The sequence below is a fragment of the Pangasianodon hypophthalmus genome, chromosome 8, assembly GCF_027358585.1.
Source record: "Pangasianodon hypophthalmus isolate fPanHyp1 chromosome 8, fPanHyp1.pri, whole genome shotgun sequence".
Taxonomy (NCBI): Eukaryota; Metazoa; Chordata; class Actinopteri; order Siluriformes; family Pangasiidae; genus Pangasianodon; species Pangasianodon hypophthalmus.
Window position 1 is genome coordinate 22,024,628 of NC_069717.1, and position 17,322 is coordinate 22,041,949.

The following is a 17,322-nucleotide window of genomic DNA, read 5'->3' on the forward strand; positions in this document are numbered from 1 at the left end:
CGGGTGCGTGTGTGTTACTTACCTGGGGAAGAGATGGCACCAGGATGCGCTATGGGAAGAAGGCGAGAAAGAGGAGGCAGTGTGATGCTCAGGGCAATGTTCTGCTGGGAAACCTTGGGTCCTGGTGTTCATGTGAATGTTACTGTGACACGTACCACCTACCTAAACATTGTTGCAGACCATGTACTCCACTTCATGGCAACGGTATTCCCTAAAGGCAGTGGCCTCTTTCAGCAGGATAATGCGCCCTGCCACACTGCAAAAATTGTTCAGGAATGGTTTGAGGAACATGACAAAGAGTTTAATTCCCCAGATCTCAATCCAATCGAACATCTGTGGGATGTGCTGGACAAACAAGTCCGATCCATGGGGGTCCCACCTCACAACTTACAGGACTTAAAGGATCTGCTGCTAATGTCTTGGTGCCAGATACCACAGCACACGTTCAGAGGTCTTGTGGAGTCCATGCCTCGACGGATCAGAGCTGTTTTGGAAGTTTGGAAGTATATATACACACACACACAGACACACACACATTATATATACATATATATACACATTATGTTTCGGATTCAGACATTATTAATTATCTAATAACAGAAATTGTGTAATGCTGTAATAATAAAAGCCTAACAATGTAGTACAATGGCCCAATGCAACCTTTATATCCGTTTGGCAAGCTTTTATTTATTTATTTATTTATTTATTTATAAGAAGTTTTTGTCCCTTTCGTTACACCATACCCGATGTTGATCACATGATCTCCATATGACAAGCATGGGCCACTACCCTTTCTTCACCTATATATTATCTTTTTTTAACTACCTGACTTCATGAAAGTCCCACCTCCTGCTCAGGGATTCGCGCACCCTGGAGTTCCGACAACTATTAACCAATCCAAAACAAAAGTCGGAACAGTATTAACCAATCACACACAGGAGGCGGGCTTTGCCTTAATACTGGTAGGGGAAAAAATAACTCTCAGTCTGACCCAGTTGGAGTTACCTTGTTATGAGCTGTCAGAGTATTTACAGCCAAAAGTAGCTGTTGACGGAGCTCGAGATTTGCTTTGGTGAGATTTTCGTTATCATTTCAGACACTTGTTTGTGTGAGGTGGGTTTATTTATTTATTTTTACAGTTAGCAGCTGGCTCAGTGTAGCGCTAGCTTTATTGTCGTGTTTGAGTCTAACGGTATTAGACACAATGCCAGTCCCAGTCTGATCAATTTATTCACCTTATATCACCTGAACATGCTTCAACCTAAATGTAGAGTTAACAAGACAACATAAATAACATTTTCTGTACTTACAACCTAACTGTGTTTAATCCTCTGTAAGCTAACTGACACTTAGCTAGCTAGCTAGTCATCATGGCCAGGTCTTTAGGGAACAGAGAAGAGTGTGAAAACGGATGTTATTGTTGTTCAGTTTCTGGAAAACTGGTATAAAAACAAGAAAACATCGGATGTCTGGAAAGATTTTTTAAATCTGGGGGAAAAAATCTTGAAAATGTCAACTGGTATAAATGGACTAACAGGGTTAAACCCTCATGTGTTTCAAAAATTTTTAAAAAATCAATAAAAGGTTTCATTTCTGACATCTATATTAGGTTATATACTGTTAAATTTGTTAAAGCAGATTAGTTTGTTTATTGTGAAATCTGGAGCAACAGCACCATCAGTGTTTGTAAGAAAAATAAACAAAATGGTATGAAGAAATGAGGCTGGGGCTGATTTCTTTCCAGCCCAGACTGTAGATTCATGCAGACTGTCAGTGACAGGTGATTGTGTCAGGTGTCAGGTGATTATACAGATCGAAACGCCTTCAAAAGTCAAGTATTCTTTGGCTACATCCAGATTAATCCGGATAAATTTGAAAAAGCATATTTTATTCTACGTTTTGGCCTTCCATCCACACTGAGATGGCGTTTTTTTCCAGTGAAAACAGCCTATTTTCGAAAACGCTCTCACAGGTGGATTTGAAAAATCATTTTCGTGTTGTAATGTGGATTGAGAAAATGGAGATTTTCCAAAACAATGGTGTATTTTTAGTCATATGACACAGTATCATGACTCAAACAAGATGGTGGACGATATTGTACTACAGTTGTTGTGCCTGCTGTCGAGTTTGATAGTGTTGTTAAAGATTAATGTCACTTTGTACAACCTTCAGATTGCATTTTTTTTTTTCCAAAGGGGATGCAATGTTCACTCGCAATTGCTATTCGGTGGTGGAACGGAAATGACGCAGACCAAAGCTTTTCAGATCGACCCAGATTAATGTGGACGCAGCCTTTGCTGCAGAACCAAAAGTCCAGGGGGTGGAGTTGGGCCTGATCCAGCTCCTTTTGTGTGGGCGGAGTCAACTTTGCACATTTCAATCTAGATAAATGTGATTGTCGTTCCTTGTTGTGCACTGTCTTTTGGGTTAGGGTTGAGTTGATAGGAGGAGTTGGACCAGGTCCAGCTCTGCAGCAACAGCTGTGTGTCTAGATCTGATCTCCGTTTGGGCTGATGTTTTTCAGCTAACACATCCATAACACATCATCAGGCACATGGGAAATACAGTCGCAGGTGTAATGAACGTGAACGACATGGATTATTTACTCTGTCGTTCTTCTATCCCCAAAATATCTTTGGAGGAGAAACTAAAAGTGTAGAGACTAAGCCCACATTGTCCACAGTACCAATTACATAAAAGGTCACAGAACTAAAGATTTTAAATACTGTGTTTATTATTACATTGTTTGAAGGTTTTTTTTTTTTTTTTTCTGTGAACCGTTTCCGCAGAATAGAAAACTACACCCTGTAGAACATTGCAATGTGACTGAGTAAGTAATAAGGCTGTGACTTTTTGTGGTTAGTGATCACATGACCATAAGGTACAAAACGAAAGCAGTGCTTGTCTTGACAAAATCTGTAATTCTCTCATCTACATTTAGATTTCCTGTGCAAATGTTTGTCACCCCCTGATCTTGCACATACAGTGATGGAGGGGCTCCGGGGTGTTCAGGTGTGGCACGATCTACAAATGCCATCTTCTCCGCTATAACCCACCCGGCACGTCTGTTTTGACCTCCGCGGACCTCATGGCCTCCAGTTACGCTGCTCAGTTAGACGGCTCAGCCGAAGTGAAGGAGGGCTTCCTTTGCCCTTTGTGTCTGAAAGACCTGCAGTCCTTCTACCAGCTGCAGGATCACTACGAAGAAGCGCACTCCGGAGACAACCGCCATGTCAGTGGCCAACTCAAGAGTGAGTGCTGACTTAAAGGCAGCTATTTTAAACATAGATGTCAGGGTACATTCTTACAGTACAGTCTTAGTCTCCTCACTTTCAAGATTAGCTATAGAGGTTGTGGAGGAAATCACTAAATAGTATAGGTTTAATCTTACACCAGCTGTCAAATACTCTTTTAATGCTGTGATTTTTCTTTTTTAACATCACCCCTACACCAATTTAAATATTGCCTATGGATCAATATGACTAATAATGACTGAAATCTAGGACTGGTCAAGTTTATGCAGACAAGATCTAGCTAATCGTTCCCAATAAGATCTATCTAATGTTAGAGATATTTTACACTCATAACATTGTGACTGTGGACAGTTGAAAATCTTCACTATGTCTGTATGCCGAGACATGTCAGAGACATTATCGTCAGAGGAGACATTCCAGTGTGTGGGATAAAAATGAGACAAGTGCATAATGCTCGTTCTGTCGTTCAATAAAAAAAGAGGTGTTTACCTTAGTGGTAAAGCCAAAACCTGGAAAAATAGGCATATATAACTACAAAGGTATAAGTGTACATAAAAGTGCAGATTATAAAAAGACCAGATGTTGTGAAGATAATATAAGAGGATGTACTGTATCATCAAGCTGCATAAATATTTGTGAAAACAGATCAAGCTACACACAAGCCCCTTATTCCATGACATTCCATAAATGATGTGAATGGACTAGCTCTAAAATGCTGAAATATAGCTGCAAGGAAAATCCTAACTGGTTATATAGTGCATTACAGAGGGTGTGGAAGCCATTATGTTAGTGCACCATCTGATGATCTGTAAAAACAGACCCCTTCCTCCTGTTGAGCCAAAGAGCGAAATATACCGTTATACCACATAGTCAGATTTTATCACAGATTTTACATTACAGCTCAGTGATCAGTTTTGGTCTTGTAAATCTTAGCTGTGTGAATGCCAGAATGACCTGCTCAGTGGACGGATTTAGCTGTAAAGACTTTTCAGCCATCTGGGGGGTGACGTTTATGGCCACCGTTTTCTTGCCATCGCACCTCTGAGATGAAGTCGGTGCCACTTCGGAAGGCAATATAAGGATTACTCATCCAGGCCAAATGAGAATCCTATTCTGTTCAGCATGTGAGAGTTTCATTTAAAAAAAAAAAAAAAAAAAAACCAAAACAACAAATCAATTCCTGGTATCATTTACTTTAGTTGAGGAATGTGGTTATGGAGGTAAGTACCCATCTCAGGGCGCATATTCCTTCAGTCATATTCACGCATTGTATTGTGTATATGGGTGAATATGGTATTCTGTTGAAATTGGATTTAAGTGTTACTACTCCATAAACATTCCCCATAAACAGTCACTTATGCTCAGTACAAGTAGAAGCGATTTGAATAATGTATTTAAAGCTAGTGAATGCTGAAGGAGCTTTGACAATGCTTCATATTCTGATATTGTAACTTAGGCCTGGTGCAGAAAGCAAAGAAAGCCAAAGACAAACTCCTGAAACGGGATGGAGATGAGAGAACTGAGAGCAGCTATGAGTCCTTTTACTATGGAGGCGTGGATCCCTACATGTGGGAGCCTCAAGAACTGGGTGAGTCGGTTTATCGTCATCCCATATAGACGTGTATTTTTAGTGGGGACGAAACACAGGCACTGTGTACACACTTCTACAGAAAATCTGACTAGTGCAACAGCTGAAACGTTGGGTTGGTGGTTTATTACAATTTTCTAATGAAAATTTTCTGTGTAATGAGATTTGTTTAATGAGTTTGTTGATTATTTTTGTTTCACCAGGAGCCACTCGGAGTCATCTGGAACTTTTTAAGAAACACAGAGCTGCTAGGATTGACCATTACGTCATTGAGGTCAACAAGCGCATCATCAGGTTGGAGAAGGTGAATGTTTGGTCTTAGTGTTGTGTATGCACTGAATTTTAGCTCTGATAATGTACAAACATTAGGAAACATATATAAAATAGATTTTGTACTACTAAACTGCTAATGATTGTCAGCTCCTTGAGCGATTTGAGTTTTTGTTTGTTTGTTTGTTTGTTTGTTTTAATCAGTTAAGCATATATAAATGGTCGTTTCTTTTTTTGTCTTTTTCTTTTTCTAGCTTATTTCTTTTGATAGAACCAATATGGATGGTGGGAAGATAAGAGGTGGGTGAGAGACAAGAACTGAACCTCTACAATGTTACTGCCGCCGTACTATATACACTCATATGACCAAAACATGGTCTGTTTACTTGTGCAGCACTAGAGAAGTCAGTTGTGCCATGGGTGAATGATCAGGACGTACCATTCTGCCCTGATTGTGGGGACAGGTTTAACATCAGGAACCGGCGTCATCACTGCCGTCTCTGTGGTTCCATCATGTGCAGAAAGTGCATGGAATTTGTGCCTCTCCCTCTGGCATGTAAGTTACCACACACACAGTTTTTTTTCTATAACTTCAACCTTTTTCATTATTAACAATTATTAACAGATCTTATAAAGTAATTAGATTTTATTATAATTATTATATTTGGCTTAAGTAATTAAGAATGAAATGTTTTAAAATTATAGTCCACTTTTGTGTGTTTGCTTTCAGATAAGTTAACGAGCGGCACGCGAGAGGCCCTGTGTGTGCCTGGCAGTCCCAGGCAGGGTGCGTCCCCTGGTGGAGGAGGCCCCACGGTGCAGCAGACCTCACGGCGCGGCTCCATCACCAGCCTCTCCTCAGTGAGCTCCGTGCTGGAGGAGAAAGACGAGGACCGAATTCGTTGCTGTCGCCACTGCATGGACGCTCTGCTCCGTTACCAGCACAAACTGGAGGAGAAAGACCACGTGCCAGACATCGTCAAACTCTACGAGGTAAGCATTCAGGGTTTATATATTTATACATAAACATATAAATATAGACACACACACACACATACATATATATATATAACCAAACATGTTCACATAAAATGACTGACAGGCTGCAAATCCAAACACAACCAGCCATTCAGGACCAAAAATCAGTTTTCCAAGTGGGTTTGAACCTTTAAACCACCAAATAGTGGGACTTTAAAAGAATACTAGAGCATGTTTTCAGCAGGATCTCTGTCTACTACATCTGTAGCATATGTGTGATGACAAAAGACAAGACTTTAAAAATTCACTGTGTTTACTTTCACTTTTACTTTTTTTTTTTTTTTCCTTTAAATGACATACAGCAATGCAGCACTGTGTATCTAAAAGTTTTCCATGGGTTAGTTGAAGCCTAATAACTACATTTATGTAGAAAAAATGTAAAACTGCTAATAAGGGCGGTTTTGTGGATTATTTTAACAGTATGGTTTCATATTTCTCCTAAACAAACAACAGCAGGTTAACAATATCTTGTCTCTGCTGCAACATCAAAAGTCGAAATGCTTACTTTCTTGGAAAAAAAAAAAACTGTATCTGTACATACGTGTATACAAAAACATCTCTAGAAACATAAGATGTTACGATGTGAAAAAACATCAGCACAAGGCAGACTTGACACTGAACATATGTCACTCCCTGTCTCTAAGCTGTCTCTGTTCTCTGTGTGCCTGTATAGAGGTTGAGGATGTGCATGGAGAAAGTGGACGAGAGGGCGCCGGAGTACATCCGCATGGCCGAGTCGCTCAAGTAAGACCTCGGATGTTTGGTGTAACTGGTATACTGTGCATTTTAAAATTCCTGCCTCAGTCAATAAGTTCTCCCTCTGTAAGGGAAAGCACCTGATACACAGTGCAGAATGTGGAGGTGGATCGTTGATTGATTGTTTGGGGCTGTTTTGTGTCTGGGGGTTCAAGGGCTCTTGTTTCAACTTTTTCTGGGAAAAGAGTTGGCCGGGAAAAGAGTTTGAACTAGTTTTTCATCATTTTTTGGGCAATATCGTGTATCTCATTGAATCTGTCACTATAAATAGCAAGTCTGGCTTTTACAGTGCTGGTGAGACCACCTATAACCTAGAAACTGCAGCTGGCCTCCGGATGGAGGTGCAGAAATACTATGAGCACATCGATGCTCTAAGGTAGGCTACAGATTTTACATACAGAGACTAATTATGGTTTTATTTAGGTCATTATAATCGGTGAAGTTCTTTAGTGTATGTCATTTCTCTCTATATATAAAACATATAACGTGTGTATGTGTGTGTGCATGTATGTCTTAGTAAGAAGATTCTAACACTTGGACTAAAAGATGAGGTGCCACCCCATCCAAAAGCTGTCCAGCTGCAGAAGATGGTGCGCTACTCAGCGACGCTGTTTGTTCAGGTGACACTGAGACACACACACAGTCTGCATAATTCATCCTTAATCTAGCTCTTTTGTTCCAAGGAGATACAATATATTGCCAAAAGAATGTGGACATCTGACCAATCACCCCCATATATGCTTGTTTTACATCCCATTATAGATTTAGTTCCTCTTTCCTGTTATATTAACCTTCACTCTATCACTGTGGGGATTTGTGCTTCAGCCACAGGTGGATTAGTGAGATCAGGTACTGATGTCAGATGAGAAGGGCTGGCATATAGCCGGCGTCCCAGTTCAACCCAAAGGTGTTCAGTGAGGTTGAGGTCAGGGATCTGTGCAGGCCACTCGAGTTCTTCCACTCCAGCCTTGGCAAACCATGTCTTCATGGACCTTGCTTTGTGCACAGGGGCATTGTCATGCTGGAACACTTTTGGGCCCCTTCGTTTCAGTAAAGGGAAATCTTAATGCTACAGCATACAAAGACATTGTATACAGTTGTGTGCATCTAACTTAGTTGGAACAGTTTGGGGAAGATCCACATGTAGGCGTAATGGTCAGGTGCCCACATACTTATGGCCATATAGTATATTTACATGTATCTTCTTTGCCCTGTTTGTACAGGAGAAGTTGTTGGGCCTGATGTCTCTTCCTACAAAAGAGAAATATGAGGAGCTGAAAGAGAAAAGAAAAGAAGAACAGGAAAAGAAGCTTCAGCAGGAGAGACAGGTGAGGAGCTGTATGATAAGACCACTCTGTGCTTTTTAAAGTCAAGGCATTATGTTTTGATTTGATTTTAAAATAGACATGAATTTTGATATGCACTTTTTCATATCAGCACTGACACTCCCATACTTTATTATTTTTCGGATCTGTTTCGATTATGCATGTGATAAAAACCTCATTATCCAACAAGATAGAGACCAGAAGTATTCAAGCTTTGTCCCCTATGAGGTCCACTTTCTGGTTATTTGAGAATTTAGGCACCTCCATCACTGCCTGAGAAAAACAAACTTGTCAGTAGGCTACTTAAACTTAAGTCACTGCCTTTGCCTAGTGCATTTATTGCCTATTTTTAATGGCTAATAAAATAAAATGGAACCACATGAAAGTGCTGAAACTGTTTGAACATGTCTGAGAGCTGACTGGCGCAGGAGAAAAAAAGCAAACAAGTAGGATTTCTAATCTCTGTCCAATTATCATTACCATGACTACAATGAAGTGTTAAATGTAACACTTCACTGTAGGCATATTTAATCTTTTTTTTCTCTTTTTTTCAAAATTTTAGCCCTTGGTCAAAGAGTGCCACTTTTGACCATTTTTGTTGAAGTCAAAAATTCTAGCTAGGATGCTGCATTAGTTCATCTTTCAAGTACAAGCCAAGACATTACTTGTGTGAAATAGAGAAAGAGGGCAGGGCTTCCTGAAAGTGTTGGTCAATATAGGAGAGTTCAAAACACCTGCGTAAATGTCGATTGGCTCATCTGCTGTTTTATTATGAAAAAAGGACAGCTGTTTTGGTGTATTTGTGTGTTTCAGTCTACTCTGATGAAAAAATGCAGAGCTCATGCCCAAAATGCATAAAAAGGTTGGCAGGTCTGATACTTGATACAGGTCTGATAGTCTGAGTCTTTGAATACCTGTCATATAAACTTTTATTCATGTTTAACATAAAACATTAGAGGAATGTTATTCTGTATGTTATGTTTAATATTCAGGTATGATTTATAATGAAATATCTTAACATCCTTATATGTCACAATGAAGCATACAGTAATTTGATGTTAAGGGAATCATTCGGTTAAAAAAAATAATTTACAAATTTCCACTTATTGCAAGACGATTCGCTTGTTTAGTTTTGAAGCTACAAGCCTTGTTAGCTAACTTTTCTGTAAATACTGTATGCCTTGACCTGAATTCAGTAATGTCACACACACTTGCCATTATTATTTAGGACACACTACAACTTACTGTAATACATAGAAGTAGTAAAGGGGAAGCTATCTTGGACAACTGAAATCAGTTTTTTTTTTTTTTTTTCTTTTTTTTTCCTTTAGCGCAATCTGGAATCACTCCATTCAGGTGTAAATGTACCGAAAGCGTAGAAGCATGAACTGTACTATTCTACATATGTATTTATTTACATATTAGATTATGTATAATACGCATAATAGTATCATTTGGAATGAAGATTATGGAAAGATTTTTGAAGGCATTTGTGTATTGAAACATTTTGGGGAATATAATAAACAAAATACTTTAACTTCTTGTTAGCTACATTAGTCTTGTAGCTCCAGTGCAAACCAAAACAAACAAAGGTTGCACACCATAGTAGCATATTATTGTTCTCAGTCCTGTTAAGTTATTGTTTGCCTTCAAGTGTCTCCTATGTCTATTACAAACCAAAGAGAACTCCTTGTTCTTTAAATGTTTTGATAGCATCTTTGTAAGACTGCTTCCTACTGTTTCAGGCGGCTCTGGAAGCACAAAAGCGTCGACTGGAAATAGAGAAGAACCGTGCAACCCACAGTGCCAACGGAGACGCCCCTCGGCCCCCACCAGGCCCTCGCATGAGTAAAGGCGGCGGCTGGTTGCCTTCTTCGACTTCTCGCTCAGCCAAAGAACTGGACGACCCGCTGCTGCAGCAGATTAACAACATCGAGTCGTTCCTCCAGCAGGCACGAGCAGCAAATCGCACCGATGAGGCAGCCATGCTGGAGGAGAACCTGCGACAGCTGCAGGAGGAGTTCGACGCTCAGCAGATGAGCCGAGCAATTGAGATCTCACAACGTCAAGCCCAGGAGGAGGACCTACAAAGAAGCCAGATCCTTCATCTTCAGCAAAGGGAGCTGGAGAGCAAAATGACCAGAATGAACTCCTCAGATTTGGGGGATTCAAAGAATGTCGAAGAACACTGGGAGAAGGAAGGAGAGAGTGGATGGGATTTGGAAACAAGTCCACAACTCAAAACTTTGTCAATAAACTCATTTCCACGTTTGCCAGGCAATTCGCCACCTTTACAGCGAGATGAATGCACTACAACTCCCCCTGATGGAGAGGCTTCACTAAATCCGTTTGATGAAGAAGACTGCACTCCGGTTGAGGAAGACTCCACAAACCCTTTCAGTGAAGAGATCCAGAGAGAGCAGCAGCAGAAAGCTGTTGGAAAACCCAAAGAATACAACCCTTTCGAGGACGGTGAGGATGAGGAGCAGGAACTAGATGATGGGAAGAAAAGTTCTTCCAGAAACCCCTTTGAGGACGATATTGAGGATGATGACAAAGGTAACCCCTTCAAAGAGACATCAGACGAGACGCCATCCGCCTCAACCAATCCCTTTGAAGATGATGATGACAGTACAGCACTGGACGACATAATTGAGGAAGAGCTGTTGCTTCAGCAGATCGACAACATCCGCGCGTACATATTTGATGCCAAGCTCAGCGGACGCACAGATGAAGTGGAGCTACTGTCCCAAAACCTGAGGGAGCTACAGAGCACTTTACAGGAGCAGAAGAAAAAAACGCACTGACCACTGTCCCTTTGTGTCCCTCTTAAAAGTTTTTCTTCTGTTGGGACCAGGACACTGGAAGTAAAGATACATTTGAAGTGTTGTATGTTTTGCCATTTGTTTCAGTCACTAGTACTGATTGTTGGAATGCACCTATAACTGAGAGATCTAAAGCTGAAGAAAATTGGATAAGACAAAGACTTAGCTGGTAACATTTATACATAGAATTTCTAATGTTAGTCATACATGAACAAACCATTTGGTCTTTGTCATTATCTTGGTTATATTAGGTCATAAAGATGTTTATTTTAGGTGTAAGGTTTATTGGGCCTCATTTATCAATCTTTAAGTGAAGCGTGTGTAAAATGCCTGCTAGATTTAGAACACTTTTGGTAACGCTAATTTTCTTCAAACTAACGTGTGCATGTTGGCGAATGCTATTCACCTATAAATTACCAAAATGCGTTCACAGCACAGATGATTTACGCTTAGTGACACCCCAAAACCAAAGGTAAAGCTCACAGGACGCTGAAAACGACATAATGACGACTAAACAGCAAAAGCGCCTTCTAAGAGCAGACTGCGCTAAATCTCCCAATAATGCAGCTCAGCCACTGCAATGCACACACTAAGGCCTGGTACATACTCCATGCAAGCCAGTACATGCAACAACAAAAGGGGCTCCACAAGGGGTGTCCTTGGACTATGCATGTAGAATTTGTGTATGTCCAAAATCTGCACTGCGACGCATTGTTCCAAGCGTTGGCAATAGAGCCGCTATATACGAACATTACCCCAGGTACATCAAAATCAAAGAAAAATGCATTTCCGTAAATAGTAGCCATTTCTCTGCCACTTTTACTTTACTACTTTCTCTTGTGGATCAGCTTACTACGCCGGCAGGGCTCCCGAACGCGCGTAAGATATGTCACGCACTTGCAGTCGTGTTTGCATACACTAGTAGAGTATGTAACGGGCTTAACTCTTCCTCCTTTTACAAGGCTTTTGTCCTAATTGAGTAGCTAGTCTTATTTGTCTTCATTTATGGATTTGTTTTGGATTGATGTCTTTCAAGTCATTCATGTGAAATGACTGAGTTTCACAAAATTGACATTAAGTTAGTGTGTAATTGAAATAAATAAGCAATTCATACCAACGTAATTCTTATATAAAAGATCGAATATCTAATCGCAATTATGTGATTTAAAGCCTCATTAATGAGTCTTCTTATACTTAAACTTACACAAACTCAGCAGCTCTTGTAGGATATAAAACTTTTTCTGAATTAACTGGATTGTCATGATTTTTTTTCACACATTTCTTATGCAAATGCTCCTGCAAAAGACATTGTATGCAGTTTGATAAATGAGGCCCATTGTTTGGTAATATGGAGGAAACTGCTTATAGATAACACACGTGAGCCAAACCAACAAATCTGTTTTCTTTTTCTAACAAACGCATAAAAAAACACACAAATGTCACCACAAGGAAAGTTAAGGCTGACATCAGGTTTCCTCATGATGTACATTTTATAGGTTATATATTTAAAGGATTCTGAATGACTTTGCAATATTCTCGTCATAACACTATTATCAGCATGTTGGAAATGTTGCTTTGTCCAAGGGGTGCACAACATGGCCAAAATACTATCAGGATTATATTTCTCCATGTAAATTTGGTGATTCGTCCGATCGCTAAAGCGCTACAACTGATTGGTCAATTTATTGATTGATTGAGGGCTCATTTGTTTGGCAGTGCATTTCTGCTACACAAGAAAAAAAAATCTCATCTTGGTATTATGAGAAAAATATCTCATAATTACAGGAAAGCATCTTATTAAAAAAAAGAGATTTCTGTTTTTATAGAATATATCTCATAATAATGAGATGTTTTCTTGTAATAACAACATATTTCCTCATAATGTTTACTTGTAAAACCAGGATGTTTTCTCTTAACTAGACTATTTCCAATTGTAAAAAGATGCTTTTTAAGTAATAAGATGTTTTTTCATAGTAATGAGATGCCTTTCCCAAGCTAAGAAGATGCTGATGGTGATTTCTTTTCTTGCATGACAGCAAGACATCTGTGATATCATTGTTGCAAAAGTGAGCATGCCATGATTACCAAATGATATACTGGGAATATATGAGATATATTTTCCCAAGTACTGACAAGGGAATCTGTATTGCTTAAATGAGAGATGGGTAATCAACAGTAGCTGTGTAAGATTTGTAATATGACAAATTTTATGAACATTTTATTTCGAGATCTACAGTATGTGCCTGCTTTTTTCCCATGAAGAATGTCACTCTAATGCAAAGAACCCCTTCATGTCTGGTGTAACTGCTTTCAGATGTTGTGTACAACATTCATGGGAATGTGCTCCACTGGTTTACGACTTGTTTGAATAATCGCAAGTCGTTTGCTGAAACGAACAAATTTTAGTTTAATTTTGAAAAGCCATTTTCACCTTTAAATGTTGGAGCTTGTTAGCTGAAGTGGTGACCCTTTCAGGCATTTCTGATCAATTTATCAACTCCACACTTCGCACATTATTGGGTAATGCAACTAACTTTTGTGGAAACTGTTTTAGCATTGTAACAGCTTTTTGACTTGGTATGCTGCACCTTCTCCAGTCTCTTCTTCAGTGCCGATGTTGGATGTCTGCTTAAATAATTTATCTACACATTAGTTACAAACTGGATATGTTGTCTAACACTAAATCAGTTCTGCACTGACAGATCCATCCTGTACACTCTAGGAGAGAATCACAATACAAAGTTCTTTTAACAGTTGTGCACACATTTATTTATCATGAATAGGCAGTATTTCATGTTACCTGACAGAGTACCACTAAAAACACGTCTGCGCAGGGCCAAATGCAGAACGTTGTTTTTTTTTTTTTTTTTTGGTGATATGTCTCTAATAAGTAGGCATAAATGATGTGTTTGTGGCTAATGTCAGTGGAAAGTCTGGTAGCATTTGAGTAATGAAGCCTGTTCACATTCAGAATGCAAACACTGCACTAATAAAACTGATCAAATAAGAATATTGCTGTCAAGTGAATCTTTACTGTGGTGTCACTCATTTATCATCAAGTCTTAGTGAAGACCACGTAGTAAACAAACAATAGTCCATTTTTTTTATTTTACAAAAAAAAAAAAAAATACCATGGCTGCTTATTATTTCCCCAGTATGAGAAAGCCCAAAAGCATTTCCACAAATACTGACTGCAGTCCATTCAGGTAGAAGAACTGACTGAGGGATGAAATGTTACAATCCTGTCCTCTCTTTTTCCTGTGACCAGGTTTAGTCCTCAGCGCTAGCGGCCATTTTGGTCCTGTATTTGCCAGTCATCTCTTTTGGCAAGGGCACCAGACCTGGGTGAGGAACCTGACCTTCCACTTCGCTTATACACTCGCGCAGGAAGTATTTTTTGGGCCCGAAGTTCGCAGGGTTTGAGGACTCCATCTTGGCTAACGCCTCAGCTTGCAAAACTTTACTGTGAGGAAAAACACAGGGAGTGGTGTGTTAAAGAGTCTTGCGCATGTACACAATGTATATGTAATTTGTTCCTAAATGAATAAACAGCAGAACCTAGGGGTTACGTTATCAGTGTATATTTGCAGATGATCAAATGAGTGCAGGTAATATGCAGAAATATGTGCAGAAGATCTGATCCTATTCCTTGCTGAAAGTAAATCTAAGATTTCATACCCTTAGGTCCTGCTGTGAGCGGTAAGTATTTCTAGTCATATTAACAATTTCATCATGTTTTAGCAGTAAATCTGAAAAATGATGATTGTTGATTGTTCAACGGAGTAAGGACAAAGAAACAATGCATCTATACATGAAGTTTCCATTATTGTCCATTTATTTGGACATCTTATAGGTCTTTCTCTCTTTCTCTGATTACAACCGCGCACCTGGATACGGCTTAGGGCTGTAACAGGACAGTGATTGCATTTCAGTATGGCACGACTGCAACGCACTGATCAAAGTGAAATGCAGTGCTACAGGGAATTACATTCACTTCTGACACAATGTCAGCTTCTTAAATGTCAAACTGCTGATTGTTTTTTACTGAAGAGTTCAAGCTACGCAAGAGCAATGCAATGAAAGTTTTGCTTTTCAGTTTAGCATGTTTTCCATGTCACTAATGAAAAGCAGTAATGTTTGCGTATTGCACTTTTTTTTTGTGATTGCTATTGACTCTGGCATGGAATCTTCTCCATAAATTACGCTTGGATTGGTACTGAAAACTTTAATAAGGCATAAAACGTATTCAGTTTTATATCCTGTTTGCTCAAATGCTTGATCACAACTTCTTTTAAATACACATAATTACAATATTTACCAAACTTTATTTTGAGATTTTTAACATATATTTGTAAGACATTCATGAATTACAGCCATATACAGCTTTATTTAGGTTTTTTCCCCCTTTTCAAGAGAAGAGAAGAAATTAATTCTAAACAGACGTCGGCAGACACTGGTTATGTGTTTTGGGCCATTTTGGAGGCGCAAGGCTTTGCCAAAGAGAAAGTACAAAACAATCTGTGGCATAGCTTAAAGAGTCTTCATTAGATTAAACAGAAGGGATAAAGAAGCTCCTCGAGCAAGTGGTGAAACATCATCTACATTATTTTAACTGTCTTGATTTGGCGGAGATAGATGACTGATCAAGGACATGTTTCATGAATAGTGTTTTATTAACTAAAAACACAAGACTGGCATTTCTGAGCCATTAAAGACTGAAAGACTAAATACTGCCACAATTTTAAAAAATAAAAGAAAGGAACACTTACTCTGACTTGCCCAGGATCTTCTTGACATGCTGGGTTATTTCTTTATAGTCTTTTCCTTCTACGTCCACCAATACCTGCTCGCCATCATCTACCAAATCATAAAAACATCTTATGATGGGTCTGCTGGACTAGTCTTTCCAGTGGACCTAATACTCCATATACTGTAATCAATCTTCATGCACTATGCTTGTGTGAGTTTATTATTGTCCTGTTACGAGTACACTGAAGCCAATTCCTAATAACTAAGCTGGTAAGGTGGTTTTGTGGTAGTCAGTAAGACCACTATGTGAAACGTAATTGTTTAATAATATAATAGACAAAAAAAAAACATGTATTTACCAAGGTAGAATCGGAGAAAAGGTGATGGGGTCATATTTTTGAACATCATTATTTGAACCCAGGGATTTTTGTACTGGATTTGTGGCACAGAGAAAAACACAAATTTCCTGCAAATGACAAAAAAAGTGTTAAACACAATTTTATAATTCAAATGTAAACTATTTATATGAACATCTTTCAGTTTCATTGTAAAAGAACTAGCCACTTGACTATCTTTTTAGTTAGGGATTTACAGAAACATTTCAGCATTTAATGCAAAACAGAACAACATTAAATTATAATATTACACCAATTAATTCATATTCTTTCCATAGTGAGGGATTTGTAACTATACTAGGTTTATAAGAGAATGTATGCATATAGTTTAAAGGTGAAATGTGTGTTTATGAAATGATTTTAGATGACCCATAGGAACCAACACTGAGTGGAAGTTAGCTAGCAGGCTAAGAGGTAGCAAGCTAAGAGCTAAGCAGGCTAAGTGGCAGGCTAAGTAGCAGGCTAATGAGCAGGCTAAGAGCTAGTAGGCTAACAGCTAGCAGGCTAAGAGCTAACAGGCTAACATGTAGCAGGCTAAGAGCTAGCAGGCTAAGTGACTGACCTTGCTCCTTCACTCAGTTCTCCACGCGTGTTGTAATTCACAGTCATAATCTTCACTGAGTTCTTGAAGACTACTTCTCCTTTCTGCAGATATTCTAATGTCCTCCGTATGGGGAACCTTCCTTTCATAGGCATGATTAAATATGTTTTAAATGACACGCGTGTGTAAAATATTATTCTCAGCACCAGCTCATGTTCTTCTTGCTCTGCTCTGTGTTTACTGTGAGGAGGAAAACTGGGAAGTCGTAATTACGATGTCAGGTGCGTTCAAGTCACTCGAGTCAGAACAAGATGGCGGCGGTTTACTTTCTCTTAATTACCTACACAAACAGCCAGCTTATGCATATCAGGTGAGTTTTGCTTTTTTATCCTTTTAATTAATTTATGCAGCCACTTTAAACGTTATCGTTACGTATTATATCGTTATTATACAATGCTATTGTATTTTGTGCAGGAAGTTATCTTGTTTTATTGTAAATTTAAATAAAAAAGCCTGACAAAGACATGTCACTGCTAACCGCCATTCAATTTCAACTAATTTACCCTCAACTACAGACACTG

At 39.0% G+C, this 17,322-nt stretch overlaps 2 protein-coding genes across 6 annotated transcripts; one reads left to right on the forward strand and one right to left on the reverse strand.

The window, feature by feature from the left end:
- Positions 1 to 927: 927 nt before the first annotated feature.
- On the forward strand, positions 928 to 13,656 carry LOC113533283 (rabenosyn-5). 5 transcript variants are annotated; one of them, XM_026925328.3, is made up of 13 exons: positions 928 to 1,072; positions 2,790 to 2,830; positions 2,942 to 3,251; positions 4,711 to 4,842; positions 5,046 to 5,146; positions 5,367 to 5,412; positions 5,507 to 5,668; positions 5,843 to 6,105; positions 6,824 to 6,894; positions 7,196 to 7,282; positions 7,424 to 7,526; positions 8,130 to 8,234; positions 9,977 to 13,656. In XM_026925328.3, exons 3-13 carry the CDS (start codon positions 3,089 to 3,091, stop codon positions 11,036 to 11,038), a joined length of 2,295 nt encoding a protein of 764 aa, XP_026781129.3. In that variant the 5' UTR covers positions 928 to 1,072; positions 2,790 to 2,830; positions 2,942 to 3,088; the 3' UTR covers positions 11,039 to 13,656. The 5 variants fall into 5 exon arrangements, with proteins under 5 accessions (XP_026781129.3, XP_026781132.3, XP_034162218.2 ...); XM_026925330.3 differs by having other exon boundaries at positions 956 to 1,072; positions 2,795 to 2,830; XM_026925329.3 differs by having other exon boundaries at positions 963 to 1,113.
- Positions 13,657 to 14,145: 489 nt separating this feature from the next.
- On the reverse strand, positions 14,146 to 17,020 carry mrps25 (mitochondrial ribosomal protein S25). Its single transcript, XM_026925332.3, has 4 exons — positions 16,763 to 17,020; positions 16,165 to 16,271; positions 15,826 to 15,913; positions 14,146 to 14,519 (listed from the first exon to the last, which is right to left on the reverse strand). The coding sequence occupies exons 1-4, from the start codon at positions 16,894 to 16,896 to the stop codon at positions 14,327 to 14,329; spliced, it is 522 nt and encodes a 173-aa protein (XP_026781133.2). The 5' UTR covers positions 16,897 to 17,020; the 3' UTR covers positions 14,146 to 14,326.
- Between the last annotated feature and the right edge of the window lie 302 nt (positions 17,021 to 17,322).